This window comes from Heptranchias perlo, chromosome 12, assembly GCF_035084215.1.
Source record: "Heptranchias perlo isolate sHepPer1 chromosome 12, sHepPer1.hap1, whole genome shotgun sequence".
In the NCBI taxonomy this organism is placed as follows: Eukaryota; Metazoa; Chordata; class Chondrichthyes; order Hexanchiformes; family Hexanchidae; genus Heptranchias; species Heptranchias perlo.
Window position 1 is genome coordinate 56450001 of NC_090336.1, and position 21470 is coordinate 56471470.

At 44.4% G+C, this 21470-nt stretch overlaps 1 protein-coding gene across 1 annotated transcript in view; it reads right to left on the reverse strand.

The window, feature by feature from the left end:
• shank2b (SH3 and multiple ankyrin repeat domains 2b) overlaps positions 1 to 21470 on the reverse strand; it is a 680429-nt gene that overhangs the window by 598895 nt on the left and 60064 nt on the right. Inside the window, exons 3-5 of the mRNA XM_067994155.1 lie at positions 12316 to 12519; positions 9676 to 9747; positions 5036 to 5144 (exon numbers count right to left, since the gene is read on the reverse strand). Coding sequence (XP_067850256.1) covers positions 5036 to 5144; positions 9676 to 9747; positions 12316 to 12519 — 385 coding nt within the window. The remainder of the gene's footprint in view (positions 1 to 5035; positions 5145 to 9675; positions 9748 to 12315; positions 12520 to 21470) is intronic.

Below are 21470 nucleotides of genomic sequence, written 5' to 3' on the forward strand. Positions count from 1 at the left end.
GGGAGGGGGAGAGAGGGGAAGATCGGGAGGGGGAGAGAGGGGAAGATCGGGAGGGGGAGAGAGGGGAAGATCGGGAGGGGGAGAGAGGGGAAGATCGGGAGGGGGAGAGAGGGGAAGATCGGGAGGGGGAGAGAGGGGAAGATCGGGAGTGGGGGAGAGAGGGGAAGATCGGGATGGGGGTGAGAGGAAGATCGGGATGGGGGGAGAGAGGAAGATCGGGAGGGGGAGAGAGAGAGGAAGATCGGGAGGGGGAGAGAGAGGGGAAGATCGGGAGGGGGAGAGAGGGGAAGATCGGGAGGGGGAGAGAGGGGAAGATCGGGAGGGGGAGAGAGGGGAAGATCGGGAGGGGGAGAGAGGGGAAGATCGGGAGGGGGAGAGAGGGGAAGATCGGGAGGGGGAGAGAGGGGAAGATCGGGAGGGGGAGAGAGGGGAAGATCGGGAGGGGGAGAGAGGGGAAGATCGGGAGGGGGAGAGAGGGGAAGATCGGGAGGGGGAGAGAGGGGAAGATCGGGAGGGGGAGAGAGGGGAAGATCGGGAGGGGGAGAGAGGGGAAGATCGGGAGGGGGAGAGAGGGGAAGATCGGGAGGCGGAGAGAGGGGAAGATCGGGAGGGGGAGAGAGGGGAAGATAGGGAGTGGGAGAGAGGGGAAGATAGGGAGGGGGAGTGAGGGGATGATTGGGAGGCGGAGAGAGGGGATGATCGGGGGGGAGAGAGGGGATGATCGGGGGGGAGAGAGGGGATGATCGGGGGGGAGAGAGGGGAAGATCGAAGAGGAAGATCGGGGACATCGGAGAGGGTGACAGTGAGGGCTGAGAGGGACATCGGACATCGGAGCAGGGTGGTAAGGTAGATTTATTTTGTTTTTTTAACTTTGTGCAATGGTTTTTTATTTAATTTATTTTTGCCTGATCCGGTTCTTCACGTCTGGTTTCACCAGGCATGAATTGGAAGCCGTGGGAAAGCCGCCCAGGTAAGTTTAAAATCGTTTTAACTATCTACGATGTCAGAAATAAAGTACCTTAAATACCTCAATGAGGTACATTTGGTTCTTTAACTATCATCCTGCCGGCTTTAATTGGCGGCGGGACTTCTGCATTCGTGAGGCGCACGCGCACACACACAGACGCGTCTGTGGGGAACCCAGAAGTCGGCGGGTTGAAGCAGGCTTCATCACCCCCTCGGGATTTCCCCGATTTTCGCAGCCCCCCCTCCTCCAATGCACCCCCAATTTCCTTTGAAAATCGGGGCCATGGTTTCTGTAAGAGGGTAAAGAGATTTCGGCTCAAGATTTTTCAACACCATTTGAAAATAAAAACAATGAGCTCAATATATATTGCTCGACACAGAATTTCAAAACATCAGCACAGACTGCTGGCTTTGGAGTTGAAGAAAACATCTTAAAAAAGTAAGTCTCTTATGTGGCATTTAATCAAATACATTCTGAAAGTTCAAATACACCATTATGTGTTTCATTTGTTTATACACTCAGTAATTTCTATGAAGAATTTAATTAAATTAGTCAAGTACAATGTGCTCCTTTACATTTTTGTTCTGACTGTCCCTGATTAGATCATGTCTGTAAGTGTTACCTCATATTACCCCTCCAGCATTTCGCCTACCGCTAATGTGAGGTAACCAGGATATAATTACACGGCTTATCCAATTCCCCTTTGCTCACCACCCTCCACTCCTTTGGTACAATTTCTTTTACCAAAGAATTTTGTAAAATAATCTGTATTATTTCATCACTAACCTCCCCCAGTATCCTGCAGTGTTGATCATCTGGGCCTTGTGACTTATCAACTTTAAATCCCATTTCCTTTTATTATCTATATATCTATTAGTGCCGCCTCCACTTCCTACTCTGGTACTTCCTGCAGTCCTCCTTTCATTCTCCTCTGTGAAAACAGAGGGATAATGCTCATTAAGTATCGTTGCCATTCTTGTATAATCTATAGAATTACATAGAAAGTACAGCACAGAAAAAGACCATTCAGCCCAACAGGTCCATGCTGGTGTTTATGCTCCACACAAACCTCCTCCCACCCTTCTTCATCATCTAATCCCATCAACATATCTTCTATTCTTTTCTCCCTCATGTGCTTATCTAGCTTCCCCTTAAATGCATCTTTTCTAGTCACCTCAACTATTCCTGTGGTAACAAGTTTCACATTCTTACCACTCTCTGGGTAAAGAAGTTTCTGCTGAATTCCTTATTGGATTTATTATGCCTATCTTATATTTATGGCCCCTAGTTCTGGTCTCCCCTGCAAGTGGAAACATCTTCTCTATATCTACCCGATCAAACCCTTTCAGAATCCTAAAGACCCCCATCAGGTCACCCTTCAGTCTTCTCTTTTCTAGAGAAAAGAGCCCCAGCCTGTTCAATCTTTCCTGATAGGTATAATCCGTTCTCAGTTCTGGTATCATCCCAGCAAATCTTTATTGCACCTTCTCCAGTGCCTCTATATCCTTTTTATAATATATATACCAGAACTGTTTGCAGTACTCCAAATGTGGTCTGACCAAGGTTCTATACAAGTTTAACATAACTTCCCTGCTTTTCAATTCTATCCCTCTAGAAATGAACCCCAGTGCTTTGTTTGCTTTTTTATGGCCTTATTAACCTGCATCACTACTTTTAGTGATTTGTGTATCCGTACCCCCAGATCCCTAAGCTTCTCTGCCCCATTTAGACTCTGATTTTCCAAGGAGTGTGTGGCCTTCCTACTCTTCCTACCAAAATGTACCGTCTCACACTTATCTATATTGAAATTCATTTGCCAATTACACGCCCATTCTGCAAGTTTATTAATGTCTTCCTGTATTTTGTCGCAGTCCTCCTCGGTATTAACTATACCCCCCCAATTTGGTGTCTTTCTCAAATTTTGAAATTGTACTTCCCGTTCCCGAGTCCAAATCGTTTATATAAACCAGATTTGCACTCCCAAGTTTAGCATCATTTGCAAAGAGGATTCTACTTTGCACCGATGCTTCACTTATGGACTGTGATTGCAGCATAAGGATTTTTTTTTGACCTAACCTCCCTATTCACCTATAAAAATGTAGCCTTTGATACAACCCTTTTACTCCTGCTTGGAATGTGTTTTTTTAAGTTTCCGTCTCGTACCCTTCCCCTCCTCCCTGATCACTGGCTATCATCACATCCTGTTCAGTATTTTATCATCTGAGAGGATTCTGAGGCAGACCAACTAATATGAAGTGATGTGGAACACACATTTACAAGAGTGTTTGAGCACTGAATATATTGGAATGGATTATTTACTGTGTAGCAGCTACAAAAGGGAAAAAATATAGTGGGCCACAATTTGCTGTGGTAGGGCATCTAACGGCTTCTGCGGTTAGTTAGATTTGCCCCTTGCACGTTCAGATTTTTAAAATTTTTGCATGGCAAGTTGCTGAAAGAGCGAGCTGATAAAGTCGCAGCAAGTGAAACAGGGCATCTGGGACCTGAGTGAACAGGGCAAGCAACTGGGTATCTCCTTAACCAATCAGATTGAAGGATTGTGAAATTAACAGCGTAAGGACTGAGAAGGAAGTGTAAATTAGAGTGGGTGAATTCAATGTCAAATCAGAGAGGGAAAGAAAGATTGGATTAAGAGAGAGAGAAAATAGAGATAAAAAGGACAAGTAAAAAAAAAATAAAATTTTGCATTTTTAAAATCTCCAACAACAATTAAAACCTGAAGGAATGAGACTCCACACTTGCAATAGTTAATTTTCAGTGCCAGAGAGGTTGACGGGCAGTAATTAACATTTATCACATTGTTAGAAGGGTATTTAGACTGGAATGATCAAGACTTAACTTTCTGTAGCGAGTTTAGTTTGTGTCTACCAAGCAAATACAGGAACTTCACGCCCTTCAATGCATTTCAATGGTGAGGCAGGCAGCGAGATGCTGTTTTTGTGAAGTTAATGGCGGAACGGTGCAACTCGGGCAGCAACTTCTGGATTTCCGCGTTTAGCCACGCATCTGCCCCTCGCCTGAAGTTACTGTACCATTTGCGCATAAATAACGGAGAGTGTCATTTGCCTCACTGTTGTTTTGACAGCAAAATCTGGCCCAGTGTATTCAGAATAGTTTGATAGCCATATATACATATATATATATATATACAAACACACACACACTGGCAAAACCCAAGTATCTTAATGGGTCATCTAATCTGCAAGAAATAGATTTTTTATACATAAAGGAAAATTAAGCTTTCAGAGCAACGTATTCAAATATACATTTAAAAACAAAAGTTTATAAAGGCTTTTTTTTGCTGGGCTTAACTTTTATTTTAGCTTTCATCTCGTTAATAATATATATTCACCCCTCCACCCCTGCAACTTTACATTGAGTCTTCTCTCCTTTCTACATTTCCTTTTATCACATTCTGTTCCCCAGTCTAGAGGCACAAAGCCAGCCAAATCCCCGGCCAGTTCTCCCCAGTGTCCTGGCCAATATTTACCCCTCAACCAACACCACTAAAACACATGATCTGGTCATTATCATACTGCTGTATGTGGGACCTTGCTGTGCGCAAATTGGCTGCAGCGTTTCCTACATTGCAACAGTGACCGCACTTCAAAAAATATTTCATTGGCTGTAAAGCGCTTTGGGATGTCATGAGGTCATGAACGGCGCTATACAAATGCAAGTTCTTTCTTTTTTATTACCGTTGCTGCACTTAAACTGGGCACAAGATGGTGCAACTCATTCAGGATTTCCCTTCTATCCTTGCGCACTATCTGTATCTACAAGAAGCACAAAGTAGCACAATGCCCACGGACACCAGTGTGCTGTGTAATTTTGATGCCACTTTTAAATACACCATTATGTGCAGTCATTAATAATACAAGTCCATTGAAATTGTGCAATATTACATTGTGCCTGTATTGCCCTTAATCTGGAATTAATATGTGCCCGCTGGCTTCACACACATGATTAATCATCTTAATAATTCTGAAAACTCTCTGATGCAGGATCAAAAAGCCCACCCATGAGGCATCTTGCTCGCTGACATACCTCCATTCTCTGACTCGTAATAATTAGGGTCCAGTCCTCTATCCAGCAGCTTAGCAATTTTATCAAGTGCACGATGTTGAACATAATCCATAAATTTTCTAAGGTTGGCCTGAAGAAAACAAAACACAATTGTTTAAAAAGTGCCTCAGGCATCATCGCAGCAACATGCCAGTCTCAGCAACATTGAAAACCCAAGCCAGGTATCGTTTGTTACCACAAGTCACAGAGGAATAGTTGCTTCGGATATGAAACAATTAACAAATATATTAGAGGACAATTCCCAGTGCTTCTTAGCCTCATTTGCTTGTTGCAAAGAAAGGAAAGATCAAAAGGAAGAGTACGGTTTGCTTCATGAATTTTCATTTGATTTGTTCGGTCGGACACTTGCCAACAAACCTGCTGATCTGCCACTGGTCGCATTTCAGCAAACAACAGGAACATGATACCTGACCCCAAGTTTCTGTTAGGAAGAAATGCTGCTGAACAAGTGATAATATTTAAACTCACACAGTGCCTTGTTCACACAGTAACGTTCCTCAGCCTGGGGCTAAGTGCCAAAGCATCTTGCTTTAAAGCACTGATGTCCAGTTCTGTAGACATAGAAGCACAGGATCCTACAGCCCAGAAGGAGGCCATTCGGCCCATTGTGCCTGTGTCAGCTCTTTTAAGGAGCTATCCAATTAGTCCCACTCGCCCGCTCTTTCCCCATAGCCTTGCTGTTTTGTCCCCTTCAAGTATTTATTCAATTCCCTTTTGAAAGTTACTATTGAATCTGCTTCCACCACCCTTTCAGGCAGTGTATTCCAGATCAGAACAACTCGCTGTGTAAAAAAATTTCTCCTCATCTCACCTCTGGCTTGTTTGCCAATTACCTTAAATCTATGTCCTCTGGTTACTGCCCCTTCTGTCAGTGGAAACAGTTTCTCCTTATTTACTCTAGCAAAACCCTTCATGATTTTGAACACCTCTATTAAATCTCCACCCTCCCTCCCCCCGGCTCACCACCTCCCCCCATCAGCAGCATCCCTGATCTCAGCAGTGTTGCTGCGGGAAAACGCCAAGCCCAGTCAAGTCGAGCCAGCAGGAAAATCGCAGGGCAAGAATTAATTCCTAGGGTGGCCCTGCGTACCTCCTTATAGCGTAACGCAAGGAAGGTAGCCAAGACTCCCCACCTTCTCAGCTGAGGATGGTGTGTCACGAGGTGACTCAAATGGAGGAAAGAGAAAGTTGACCCATCATTCAGAAGCGTCCAAACGATCACTTGGCCATGCACCTGGGAGGCTCCTGGGCTGCATTTAAACACCTACTGACCACCTCACTAATGCCCTGGAATTAATGATAGCCTATAACATCACTGATTATGGCAGAGGCATCCAAAGTACAGCCCGAGGGTGGGAAGGGGCTTGCTGGTTTGCTAGCTGCGAAGTATTGGTAACTCACCAACTTGAAAACCGCTGCATTTGTATTTCTGGTTTTATCCTGTTGCTTTTAGAAAAGCATATTTTCAATGGTGCCGGATAAATCCTTGCTGGATAAATCCCACATCAGACATTCAAAGAGGGGGAACCCAGCAGCATATAAAAATATAATCGAAACTTGAAACTCAACACCAAATTCAAACCGTCCTGCCAACTTGAAACTATTGTCTGTTATTTAGCTTTGGGGAGTTAGGGATTACTTGAACGGCACCAAATTTATTCTTAATTTAGCAAAGACGATGAATAGCTGTTTACATTCAGCCCACGAGGCTCCAATCTGTGCCACTAAGTGGTAGTTTGGGCACTTCCGAATGATGGATTAACTTGTCAAATCACTTCTTGAAGCTACTCAACCAAATACTCAGAATGTTGTTCGGGTGACCAGCAGGTATTCCCCAGCTCCCCTGTAATCAGTCAAGTTTGACCACCGCAGTAGCGGGAAAATAATCTGCAGATAATTGGGTCATAATTTGCTGTCCAAATAACAGTGAGGCATATTTATGCGCAAATGGTACAGCAACTTCAGGTGAGGGGCAGATGCGCAGTTAAACATGGAAATCCAAACGTTGCTGCCCGAGCTGCACCACTCCGCCGTTAGCTTTGTGAAAATGGCATCTCACCGACTGCCTCAACTTTGAAATGCATAGAAGTTGCTGTATTTGCATGGTAGATATGAACTAAATTCACCAAGAAAGCTAAGTCTTGTCCATTTCAGTCTAAGTACCCTTTTAACGACATGAAAAGTGTTAATTACTGCCAGTCAACCTCTCTGGTGCTGAAAATTAACTATTACAAGTGTGGAGTCTCATTCCTTCAAGTTTTAATTGTTGTTGAAGATTGGTTAAATGTCAAACTTTAATTTTATTCTTTTAAAACTTTTCCTTTGTCTCCTTTTTCTCTCTCTCTTAATCCAATCTTTCTTTCCCTCTCTATTTCTCTTTCTGTACCTGATTTGACATTGAATTCACCCATTCTAATTTATATTTCCTTCTCAGTCCTTACGCTGTTAATTTCCCAATCCTTCACTCTGATTGATTAAGGAGATACCCAGTTACTTGCCCTGTTCACTCAGGTCCCAGATGCCCTGTTTCACTTGCTGCGACGTTATCAGCTCGCACTTTCAGCAACTTGCCACCCAAAAAATTTCAAAACGTAAACATGCAAGGGTAAGTCTAACTAATGGCAGATGGCGTTAGATGCCCTACCACAATAAATTATGGCCCAAGGGCTTTTGATGCGCTTGCTTATCTCGAAGGCAACCTTTGAGCCTATTTGCGTGCTTTGTGTCCCAAGCACTTTCCCACATCCTATGGACACTTGGTGCCTTTTAGATACTGTACAGATACAAAACATTTAATTATGTGCATTCAGACATTAATTTATCAAGATTGTTGGGTTGTAGCTGATATTTATTTCATATATCTGAATTATATATCCACCTATCTGTAATAAATCTATCTATATCATAATATATATGATATAATATATTTTATATTATATATATCTCTATAATATCACATAAATAAATGCATATATACTATATATATTTACACACGTATATGTGTATATATTTCAGCAGATGGACTGGCAAAATGTAAAAAAGTTAGCATTTATTCTAAATTCCTTTCATATAGTATAGCTGTATATTTTAACTGAAGTTGCTGGAAATGACTTATTTGTTAAGAAACTGATGCTCTCCTTAAGAATTGGAAATTTTCACATTGGAAATTTTCATTATTTGATCTATTCTGTTGCTTCGTTTTGTCAGTTTCAACTGCATTTAATGAATCTTGGTCATTGATAGTTGTTTTCTGATCCGATCCCTCTTTCCTGGATCTCCCTGGCACTGTTCTCCCAATTCTCTCTCTCAGACTCCTGATCAGTAGGCAGAACAGTCAGCACAACACCAGAAGTTGGAACAGTCTAAATTACCCGGTGCCGCTGGGTTCATCTGAATTTAAGTAAATACATGTCCTTAGTGCCACTCCCTCACTGATGGATAAAATCCTATCCCTGTTACTGCTAACTATTGTGCTGGTATTAAATGTCAATGTGTTATAGTGAAGCAATTCATAACTGCATTTGGAGCAGCATAATAATTTTAATACAAGGTAATTACCTGTTCATTTACCTTATTTGTTAATGGGATTTTGCTGTGCACAAACTGGCAGCCATGTTTCCCTCCACTACAACAGTGACTACACTTCGTTGGCTATAAAACGCTTTGGGGCGTCCTGAGGACGCTATATAAATTCAGGTTCTTTCTTTCTTTAATACAAATAAGTAGTACAATACTATTGTGTGATAAAGGTTCTCGGATTTCCAGCTGGTCTGCTGCAGTAACTGCCACAGAGGAGCTAAGGGCATCTGGCAATTGTTTCACCTTTCATCTAGTGTAGGGGGCGTCTAAACTGCAGCCCCCCAGCTCTAAAAAACAGCCCCTCGAAGCCCAGCCGACTCGGTCCTATTTACATTTACGCTTCTTATTTCCTGCCATGTTCCGTTTAAATTTTGTGAGCCCCAATTATTTGGAGAGAGCTACTTTCAATGCCATTGACTCAATGCTAAAGCAGAATCGCAAGATCTGCTAGTAGCAGCAAGTCAAGATGTGAACAATTAGTGAGAGCAGGGATTAAAACTTCATAAGTGACCCTGTGGTTTGCACCTCTGCAGTCCACAAAGACTAAAAGCTTAAATACCCCCGAGATAGTACACACAACAGTGAACATACAGGACTGTTGTGCGCAAAACAGCTGTCATGTTGCCTACATAACAACGGTGACTGTGCTTCACAAGTAATTCACTGTCTGTGAAGGCCTTGGGATATTTGAGAGATGTGATAAGGTGCTATTTGAACACACGTCAACTGGAATCAAGCATCATGTATGGTAGATTACCCGGTCTGCTTGTATGTGCAGTTTATTTCATGTGCAAAGGTGAATAGGAATGTTGTTTTTATTCAGAGAATTTGGATATTATTCTAATTGTAATAAAATAATTTAATTAATTTTTTTGTGAAGTGAAATACAGATCATTTATTTCCTCATAAGAATTTAACAGGATAACTCAACAGTAAATTTAACAATTTTTTTTTATTGTTGTTCTCCTTGGGTTATACATGGTCGGGTTTGAATTATGCTGAGATTATCAAAGTATCCTCACCTTTGTATGAAGTTTTGAAATTTGCTTTTCATCGATGTTGCCTTGCTTGTAAACCCGTTTCTTGTAGCAAAACTGAAAACAGAAATAAATTTTCCCTAATTTAGTTCACAGTGGCGCTTTTCAAAAAAAATAAAATCACAAGTGGTTTGCTTTGCGTTAATAGTGGTTGAATGAACACAACATTAATTACAAAATGTTTATATTAAAAATACAAGTGTCAGCCTGGTGGGTTCAAGTCCCATGCTAAAGACCTGAGTACATATTCTGGGCTGACACTGCAGTGCAGCCCTGAAGGAGTGCTACATTATCAGTAGAGCCATCCTTCAGAGGAGACAGTAAACCTGTCGTGGTGGATGTAAGAGCTTTGAAGAGAGTGATGAGAGGAGACTTAGACCTGCAGCCAGGCCTAATGAATCACCTTGAGTGCAGTGCAAAATAGGTTGGGTCACAGTGCATCCCTGTAATGGAACCTGCCCAATTTTTGTAGACAATCTCCCATAGGGTGTCCTGGCCCGTATTCCTCCCCTCAACCAACAACAGATTTGCTGCGTGGGTCGCTGCACAAATTGGATACCACATTTGTCTACATCACAAAAATGACTTGTGATTAATTTGTAATTTACTAGATGTGCTAAGGCAATTAACACTATCTCTTCTGTTGTTTTAACCTATTTTAAACCTTTAATAGAAAATAACCAAGATTAAAATAACAAGATTACTTAACCTGAAAACTCAAAGTAAACACATACAGATGATTGCATTAATTTACATCTCCCTACATTACAACAGTGACTATACTTCAAACGTGCTTCATTGCTGTAAAGTACTTTGGGACATCCTAAGGCCGTGAAATGCACTGTATAAATGCAAGTTCTTTCCTTCTTTCTTTTTAATTGGTCAAATAGAGTCCGTGCAGTTCATGAGCATCAGGGGTGTGCAGACAGCAGCTCGCGAGTCATATGCAGGCTGAGCTCTGGCAGTCCTACCCTGGATGACTAGGAAACTCAGTTCTATTGGTGCTTATATATTTCTTAAGTGGGCCCGGAGGTTTTGAAAAGGCTGCTTTCAGCATCGATGAATAAATCTTGAATCAGAACACCAAGATCTGTTAGTACGGGCAACCTCAAATCAATGAAAATTAATGGAGGTGATTAACAGGCGCTGATTTTTACGCCCGGACGGGAACGCGATCTAGCGAGCGTCCAGTCCACGTGGGAGTGGGAGCGAGAGCGGGGAGGCTCGGCTGATCTTAACGGCCAAGAAGTAGGCGGGAGGTGTCTGTCTAGCTGTTAAAATCGGGCAGTTTAGAGGCCGCCACCAGGGTCCCAGGGTGACCAGTCCCTGGCACAAAGTAAGTAGATCGAAGGACTCAGGGTAGGGGAATCATGGATGGACAGGAGGGGAAGAGGCAGGGGGAAGCCTGAGGCAGGAACCACAAGGAAACCTGTCAAAAAAAGAAAAAAAATTAACTTCACACTTACCTGGGCCTCTTCTCATTCTGGATCCGGATCCCGGCAGCTTTGACCTGAGGAAGTGAACCATTGCTCCCTCCCTCCCCCACCCAGGCCTCAGGTAAAAATAGCAGTCGGGGCCCAATGACCTCATCAGAGCCCAATCTGCATATTTGAAGAAGGACCCTGCTAACTATTTAAAATTGCAGTCGACCAGATTAGGGCAGGAATGGAGTGGGTAAGTTCCCCTGCTCCATTTTAACGACCCCCCCTCCTCGCTCCCGCTGCCTAGTTTCCCCTGGGTGAGGGGTAAAATTCTCCCCATAGATTTAGGGTTCCAGGCAAGGCATATGCGTGACCCATAAAGACAAAAAGCTTGAACACTCCCGATGTACATTGATTTGTTCAAATTTGATTATAGAAGCAAGTCACATTCAGAATGCAACAGTCTTGGTGACAAGCATGGTTTAGTGAGTAGCACTCTCGCCTCTGAGTCAGAAGGTTGTGGGTTCAATCCTCACTCTAGGAGACCTAAGCATGTAATCTAGACGGACACTTCTGTGCAGTAATGAGGGAGTGCTGCACAGTCAGAGGTGCCATCTTTTGCATGAGTCGTTAAATCGAGGCAATAGTACAACTCAGGATTGGGACTTGATGGCTGATTGGGCAAATATACTGTCCTGTGTAGTTTTAAACCAACAAACCAGATAGATCACAGGTTTGATCCCTGGTTTGTACTGGCTGAGCACAGCCAGGGGGTGAGGTAGGGGTACTCCAATTGGCCTCTCAGGAGTATGTGAAAGATCTCAGGTCACTATTTAAGAGCAGGTGAGTTCTCACAGTGTACTCGTTAACATTTATCCATCAACCAACACCATTAAAATGGATTATCTATACATTTAACACATTTCTGTTTGTGGGACCTTGCTGCGCACAAATTAGTTGCCGTATCTCCTACATTACATCAGTGACTACACTTCAAAAGTACTTCTTTGTCCATGAAGCACTTTGGGACATCCTGAAGTCACTTCATTAAGTTCTTTCTTTCTACGTTTCAATGTTTTAATTTCTCAAGTCAACAAATTCAGTAATGCCAATGATTTAACTATAATAGAGATTGAGATGGGTTTGTCAGATCAGTAAATAATTGAACACCCAGAAGCACATTTACTCTATTGTCATTGGTTACCTCCAAAGAGGGAACTCCTTTGTTGATTGGCTGGGGGTATTCTTTGAGTAGTCGTTCCTCATCCAAAAATTTCCCATCTCTTCCATTGCTGGCTGGTTGGAACAGACCATAATTCAGCACATCTTTCAAACTATGGTTCAAAGTACACAGGATCCGTTGTTTGGCCACCCACACTGTAGCATCAGGATTAAACCGCATACATTTCTGGAAAAGATTACAAAATAAAATTGTACCAAACAGCCCACCGACCATTCTATGGCAATGAATTCAACACATCTGATTTCTCCAAAATGTGCCACTTTTACTTTTGATCGAAGTCACTGATTTATGGTGTTCATGGCACTCAATCCTCAAAATATTGGTAAAAATCCCAGAAGACCATGTTATAAAAATGGAATGTGACTTATTCAGGTGGCAATAACTAATAGCTCGAAATATAAACTGAAAAACTCCTGCAATTCAGGATGCAAAACACTGGTAAAAATCCTGAAATCCCACACAATAAAAAGTGAATCTAACTAAGTCAGTCAGTATACATCGGCAACCCCGGGCTATGATACAAAGACACTTAACTAAGATAGAGCCACAGCTTTGTTCCTGAATGGTTTAAGCAGTGTAGTGTTAAAAAAGTAAAACTTTAACACCGTCAAGAACTTTTTTGAGTTTAGTTACATTTCCACAAATCAGCTAAATCAAGAGCTTCTGAACAAATGATGAAATAAAATCAATTTAGATTTGAAGATACAGCAGGGGTTATATTGGATAACCTCCGAAAACGGGCGCTGGATCGCGGTCAGCGATTAACCCGCGCTGTTGAGTGACTGCACGCATCAGCGGGGGGGCCCAATATCGGGAGTGGTTAGCACCACTTAAAGGCAGCCTGCACCTCCTAAAGGGGAGGTGGACTGTGGCTGCAGGAAGTGCAAGAAGTCCATTGGGATGTATAATTGTGCTGGAATACAATGAAGAATGGTTTCGCCTGCGAGAGAGCGTGCACCAAGATTCTCCGATGACGCACTAGAGGCGGACGGGAGGAGGGGCATCCTACATCCGCAGTGGAATTGTACCAAACAGAGGGGGGGGGTGGGGGGAGGCAAGAGGCCCTCCAGGCATATGCACATGAGGCAGTAGTGGACAAGGTCAATACCAAGAGCACAGCACCACAAACATAGATTCAGTGCAAGAAGAAGTTCAATGATTTGACACGAGTGGTCAAGGTGAGTGAGTTCAACTGTCAAGTGGCATATCCACCAATTACACCAGTGGTCTCAGCCACTGCTCCACGAATTACACCCCCCATCACCCACTTACCAACAATCTCTTTCAATCAGTATGCAACTCTTCGAATCAGATGCTTCATCTCATCCTCACACATTACCACTGTTGCAAGCTGCACACCCACAACTCACAGGTCTCACACACACTGGCAGCTATTCAACCATGACAGCCATGTCACCCAAACATCTTGCAGGGCACTCACCGATACACTTGCTGCTTTCTTGCAGGAGAAGGTGGCGCATAACAGGAGGCAACAAGTGGCAGTGGCTCCATGGAACATGAACCCACTGTCCTCTCTCAGGATGACAGCATTCCTGTCCCACCCCTGCCACTCCACCAGTGCCCTTACTGTTGCCTGTCAGTTAGCCAGCCCACTCCCTGTAGAGTATTGAAACTTTATTCAAGTATAAGAAACCTCCAAAAACAGGTACAAATGCATCAGCAGCCAGAACAAATAATCCAGCAACAAACCAGTAATTCCTGCATGATCCCTTTAAATAGCACTGGTGGAGGGGTCCTCCATGCCTTTTAAGACCTGTTCAGCTGTGCGAGGTTAAGACAGCGTATTGGCTGGAGCGCGGAGTTCCAAAATAACAGCGGTCCCTTTAAATCAGCATTGCCCACTGATTCACGTCACAATCTCCCGACTCTACATGCTGCCGCCGTTCGATAAGTGCGCGTACGCAAACGCCTTTACCAAGATGGCGTCCGACGCACATCATGCCGGAAGTGTGCGTGCGCATCTCGGACGCCATTTTTGGGGCTTAAGTGTCCGTGTAACGCCTATAGACCGGGCGCCACACGGCCCAATTTCGCCCACAGCAACTTAAGACGAGGAAAGTCAGAGTGGATCAATTCATCAACGCTGCTGTGGAAAAATACAAGAAAGTCTGATCTCACATCATGACACAGTTACTTGCAAAGACAACGAACTGAAGTATTCAACAGGACACTACTGTCCATGAGTGCTCAATGCAACGTTTTCACAGCATCAGCTGTGGCTCAGTTGGTAGCACTCTCATCTTTGAGACAGAAGATTGTGGGTTCAAGCCCCATTCCAGGGACTTGAACACAAAATCCAGGAATCATGGCATTATTTCAAAGAAGAGTAGGAGAGTTCTCTCCAGAGTCCTGGCCAATATTTATCCCTCAACCAACACCGTTATCACGTTGATGTTTGTGGGACCTTGCTGTGCATATATTGACTGCAATGGGGTTCAAAACCCCTTTAACAAAAGACTTTCGAAGGGCTAGCTGTACCCGCTTTAAACAAAGACATTTGAAAACCTGCAAACACAAGTAATATAGGGTACAGTAACACAGTGGTTATGTTACAGGACTAGTAATCCAAAGGCCTGGATTAATAATCCAGAGTCATGAGTTCAAATCCTGCCACGGCAGCTGGGAGATTTAAATTCAATTAATTAAATAAAATCTGGAATTAAAACACCAGTATCAGTAATGGTGGCCATGAAACCATTGGATTGTCGTAAAAACCCATCTGGCTCACTGATGTCCTTTAGGGAAGGAAACCTGCCGTCCTTACCCGGTCTGGCCAAAATGTGACTCCAGACCCACAGCAATGTGGTTGATTCTTAATCGCCCTCTGAAGTGGCCTACCAAGGCACTCAGTTGTAAAATCTCGCGAAAAAAAAGTCATAACAAGAATAAAACCGGACGGACCACTCGGCACCGGACACGACAAAGGCAAACCAAGCCCAGTCGACCCTGCAAAGTCCTCCTCACTAACATCTGGGGACTTGTGCCAAAATTGGGCGAGCTATCCCACAGACGAGTCAAGCAACAGCCTGACATAGCCATACTCACAGAATCATACCTTTCAGCCAATGTCCCAGACTCTATCACCATCCCTGGGTATGTCCTGTCCCACCGGCAGGGCATGCCGACCAGAGGTGGCGGTACAGTGATATACAGTCAGGAGGGAGTGGCCCTGGAAGTCCTCAACATTGACTCTGGACCCTATGAAATCTCATGGCATCAGGTCAAACATGGGCAAGGAAACCTCCTGCTGATTACCACCTACCGTCCTCCCTCAGCTGATGAATCAGTCCTCCTCCATGTTGAACATCACTTGGAGGAAGCACTGAGGGTAGCAAGGGCACAGAATGTACTCTGGGTGTGGGACATCAATGTCCATCACCAAGAGTGGCTCGGTAGCACCACTACTGACCGAGCTGGCCGAGTCCTGAAGGACATAGCTGCCAGACTGGGCCTGTGGCAGGTGGTGAGCGAACCAACACGAGGGAAAAATTTACTTGACATCGTCCTCACCAATCTACATGTCGCAAATGCATCTGTCCATGACAGTATTGGTAGGAGTGACCACCGCACAGTCCTAGTGGAGATGAAGTCCCGTCTTCACACTGAGGACACCATCCAACGTGTTGTGTGGTACTACCACTGTGCTAAATGGGATAGATTCAGGACAGATCTAGCAGCTCAAAACTGGGCATCCATGAGGTGCTGTGGGCCATCAGCAGCAGCAGAATTGTATTCCAGCACAATCTGTAACCTCATGGCCCAGCATATTCCTCACTCTACCATTACCAACAAGCCAGGGGATCAACCCTGGTTCAATGAGGAGTGTAGAAGAGCATGCCAGGAGCAGCACCAGGCGTACCTAAAAATGAGGTGCCAACCTGGTGAAGCGACAACTCAGGACTACATGCATGCTAAACAGCAGAAGCAACATGTTATGGACAAAGCTAAGCGATTCCACAACCAACGGATCAGATCAAAGCTCTGCAGTCCTGCCACATCCAGTCATGAATGGTGGTGGATAATTAAACAACTAACGGGAGGAGGAGGCTCTGCAAGCATCCCCATCCTCAATGATGGCGGAGTCCAGCACGTGAGTGCAAAAGACAAGGCTGAAGCGTTTGCAACCATCTTCAGCCAGAAGTACCGAAGAATCAGGGGGAAAACTCTCCAGTGGCTGGAGTCATACCTAGCACAAAGGAAGATGGTAGTGGTTGATGGAGACCAATCATCTCAGTCCCAGGACATTGCTGCAGGAGTTCCTCAGGGCAGTGTCCTAGGCCCAACCATCTTCAGCTGCTTCATCAGTGACCTTCCCTCCATCATATGGTCAGAAATGGAGATGTTCTCTGATGATTGCACAGTGTTCAGTTCCATTCGCAACCCTTCAAATAATGAAGCAGTCCGAGCCCGCATGCAGCAAGGCCTGGACAACATCCAGGCTAGGGCTGATAAATGGCAAGTAAAATTCGCGTCAGACAAGTGCCAGGCAATGACCAACTTAACTGGACCAGCCATATAAATACTGTGGCTACAAGAGCAGGTCAGAGGCTGGGTATTCTGCGGCAAGTGACTCACCTCCTGACTCCCCAAAGCCTTTCCACCATCGACAAGGCACAAGTCAGGAGTGTGATGGAATACTCTCCACTTGCTTGGATGAGTGCAGCTCCAACAACACTCAAGAAACTCAACACCATCCCGCTTGATTGGCACCCCATTCACCACTAAACATTCATTCCCTTCACCACCGGCGCACAGTGGCTGCAGTGTGTACCATCCACAGGATGCACTGCAGCAACTCGCCAAGGCTTCTTCGACAGCACTTCCCAAACCCACGACCTCTACCACCTAGAAGGACAAGAGCAGCAGGTAAATGGGAACAACACCACCTGCATGTTCCCCTCCAAGTCACACACCATGCCGACTTGGAAATATATCGCCGTTCCTTCATCGTTGCTGGGTCAAAATCCTGGAACTCCCTTCCTAACAGCACTGTGGGAGAACCTTCACCACACGGACTGCAGCGGTTCAAGAAGGCGGCTCACCACCACCTTCTCAAGGGCAATTAGGGATGGGCAATAAATGCTGGCCTCACCAATGACGCCCACATCCCATGAACTAATAAAAAAAGTGGAAAACTGTGTTCTCGCAAATCCTGTTTTTCCCTCACTGACGCTGATGGCATTGGAGAAGCATGAATTTTGGGATCGAAGACATTGTACTGCGGATAGATATATAGTTTATTAAATAAATAAAGTGGTGACAGAAACAAAAGGCAGCAAGGGAGAGTGTACAGAACATGACCGGACAGATGGTCTGAGAAAGCAGGGCAAAGACCAAGGGAAGTCTAGATTAAACTGCATTTATTTCAATGCAAGAAGTCTGATGGGCAAGGCAGATGAACTCAGGGCATGGATGGGTACATGGGACTGGGATGTTATAGCTATTACTGAAAAATGGCTAAGGGAGGCGCATGACTGGCAGCTCAATGTTCCAGGGTACAGATGCTATCGGAAAGATAGAGCAGGAGGTAAGAGAGGAGGGGGAGTTGTGTTCTTGATGAGGGAGAACATCACGGCAGTAGTGAGAGAGGATATATCCGAGGGTTCGCTCACTGAGTCAATATGGGTAGAACTGAAAAATAAGAAGGGAGAGATCACTTTGATAGGATTGTACGACAGACCCCCAAATAGTCAACGGGAAATTGAGGAGCAAATATGTAAGGAGATTACAGACAGCTGCAAGAAAAATAGGGTGGTAATAGTAGGGGACTTTAACTTTCCCAACATTGACTGGGACAGCCATAGCATTAGGGGCTTGGATGGAGAGAAATTTGTTGAGTGTATTCAGGAGGAATTTCTCATTCAGTATGTGGATGGCCCGACTAGAGAGGGGGCAAAACTTGACCTCCTCTTGGGAAATAAGGAAGGGCAGGTGACAGAAGTGTTAGTGAGGGATCACTTTGGGACCAGTGATCATAATTCCATTAGTTTTAAGATAGCTATGGAGAAGGATAGGTCTGGCCCAAAAGTTAAAATTCTAAATTGGGGAAAGGACAATTTTGATGGTATTAGACAGGAACTTTCAGAAGTTGATTGGGAGAGTCTGTTGGCAGGCAAAGGGACGTCTGCTAAGTGGGAGGCTTTCAGAAGTGTGTTAACCAGGGTTCAGGGTAAGCACATTCCTTATAAAGTGAAGGGCAAGGCTGGTAGAAGTAGGGAACCTTGGATGACTCGGGAGATTGAGGCCCTAGTCAAAAAGAAGAAGGAGGCATATGACATGCATATGGCAGCTGGGATCAAGTGGATCCCTTGAAGAGTATAGAGATTGCCGGAGTAGAGTTAAGAGAGAAATCAGGAGGGCAAAAAGGGGACATGAGATTGCTTTGGCAGATAAGGCAAAGGAGAATCCAAAGAGCTTCTACAAATACATAAAGGGCAAAAGGGTAACTAGGGAGAGAGTAGGGCCTCTTAAGGATCAACAAGGTCATCTATGTGCGGAACCACAAGAGATGGGTGAGATCCTGAATGAATATTTCACATCGATATTTACGGTTGAGAAAGGCATGGATGTTAGGGAACTTGGGGAAATAAATAGTGATGTCTTGAGGAGTGTACATATTACAGAGAGGGAGGTGCTGGAAGTCTTAACGCGCATCAAAGGTAGATAAATCTCCGGGACCTGATGAAATGTATCCCAGGACGTTATGGGAGGTTAGGGAGGAAATTGCGGGTCCCCTCGCAGAGATATTTGAATCATCCACCGCTACAGGTGAGGTGCCTGAAGATTGGAGGGTAGCAAATGTTGTGCCTTTGTTTAAGAAGGGCGGCAGGGAAAAGCCTGGGAACTACAGACCGGTGAGCCTGACATCTGTAGTGGGTAAGTTGTTAGAGGGTATTCTGAGGGACAGGATCGACAGGCATTTGGAGAGGCAGGGACTGATTAGGAACAGTCAGCATGGTTTTGTGAGAGGAAAATCATGTCTCACAAATTTGATTGAGTTTTTTGAAGGGGTAACCAAGAAGATAGATGAGGGCTGTGCAGTAGACGTGGTCTACATGGACTTCAGCAAAGCCTTTGACAAGGTACCGCATGGTAAGTTGTTACATAAGGTTAAATCTCATGGGATCCAAGGTGAGGTAGCCAATTGGATACAAAATTGGCTTGACGACAGAAGACAGAGGGTGGTTGTAGAGGGTTGTTTTTCAAACTGGATGCCTGTGTCCAGCGGTGTGCCTCAGGGATCGGTGCTGGGTCCGCTGTTATTTGTTATTTATATTAATGATTTGGATGAGAATTTAGGAGGCATGGTTAGTAAGTTTGCAGATGACACCAAGATTGGTGGCATTGTGGACAGTGAAGAAGGTTATCTAGGATTGCAAGGGATCTTGATAAATTGGGCCAGTGGGCCGATGAATGGCAGATGGAGTTTAATTTAGATAAATGTGAGGTGATGCATTTTGGTAGATCGAATCGGGCCAGGACCTACTCCGTTAATGGTAGGGCGTTGGGGAGAGTTATAGAACAAAGAGATCTAGGAGGACAGGTTCATAGCTCCTTGAAAGTGGAGTCACAGGTGGATAGGGTGGTGAAGAAGGCATTTGGCATGCTTGGTTTCATTGGTCAGAACATTGAATGCAGGAGTTGGGATGTCTTGTTGAAGTTGTACAGGGCATTGGTGAGGCCACACTTGGAGTACTGTGTACAGTTCTGGTCACCCTATTATAGAAAGGATATTATTAAACTAGAAAGAATGCAGAAAAGATTTACTAGGATGCTACCGGGACTTGATGGTTTGACTTATAGGGAGAGGTTAGACAGACTGGGACTTTTTTCCCTGGAGAGTAGGAGGTTAAGGGGTGATCTTATAGAAGTCTGTAAAATAATGAGGGGCATAGATAAGGTCGATAGTCAAAATCTTTTCCCAAAGGTAGGGGAGTCTATAACGAGGGGGCATAGATTTAAGGTGAGAGGGGAGAGATACAAAAGGGTCCAGAGGGGCAATTTTTTCACTCAAAGGGTGGTGAGTGTCTGGAACGAGCTGCCAGAGGCAGTAGTAGAGGCGGGTACAATTTTATCTTTTAAAAAGCATTTGGACAGTTACATGGGTAAGATGGGTATGGAGGGATATGGGCCAAGTGCAGGCAATTGGGACTAGCTTAGTGGTATAAACTGGGCAACATGGACATGTTGGGCCGAAGGGCCTGTTTCCATGTTGTAACTTCTATGATTCTATGATTCTATGAAATAAGCTAGATGGACATTATTGAGCTTAAAGCATTGTCAGGCTTCCAAAACACATAGGCTTTTCAACACAACAGGGGGTAATGTAAGAAAAGGCAACAAAGGCATACATCAAAAGCTTCGGATCGGGAAAGCAATGATAGTTGTGAAAAAAGCAAAGGCCTCTCATTCCTATCTGGCAATCCATTCAAAAGAACTGGCATTTGTAAAACATCAAATGGTCAAATGGTGTAAGAAATGGATTTGAAACCATTGAAGCAATCAAAATTGGAGACGTCAGGACCATTAAGAATGTCTGTGCACAGAAATGAAACAGACTATCTCTACATGAAAGGCCATGAACAGATATTGTAAAGGGGCCTTTTACAATCCATGGTTCGAGCACATGGGCCCCAATTTTCAAAGGAAATTGCGGGTGCATTGGGGGTGGGGGGGCTGCGAAAATCGGGGAATTCCCGAGCGGGTGAGGAAGCCGGCTCCAACCTGCTGACCTCCAGGTTCCCCACAGACGCATCTGTGTGCGTGCACGCCTCACAAATGCGGAATTGAAGAACCAAATGTACCTCATTGAGGTATTTAAGGTACTTTATTTCTAACGTAGTCGGTAGTTAAAACGATTTTAAACTTACCTGGGCGGCTTTCCCACGGCTTCCGATTCACGCCTGGTGAAACCAGGCATGAATGGCCGGATCAGGCAAAAATAAATTAAATAAATTAAATGAAAAACCATTGCACGAAGTTAAAAAATAAAATAAACCTACCTTTCCACCCTGCTCCAATGTCCGATGTCTCCCTCTCCAATGTCCCCCCTCCGATGTCCCTCTAAGCCCCCGATGTTTCCCCCCCCCCCGATG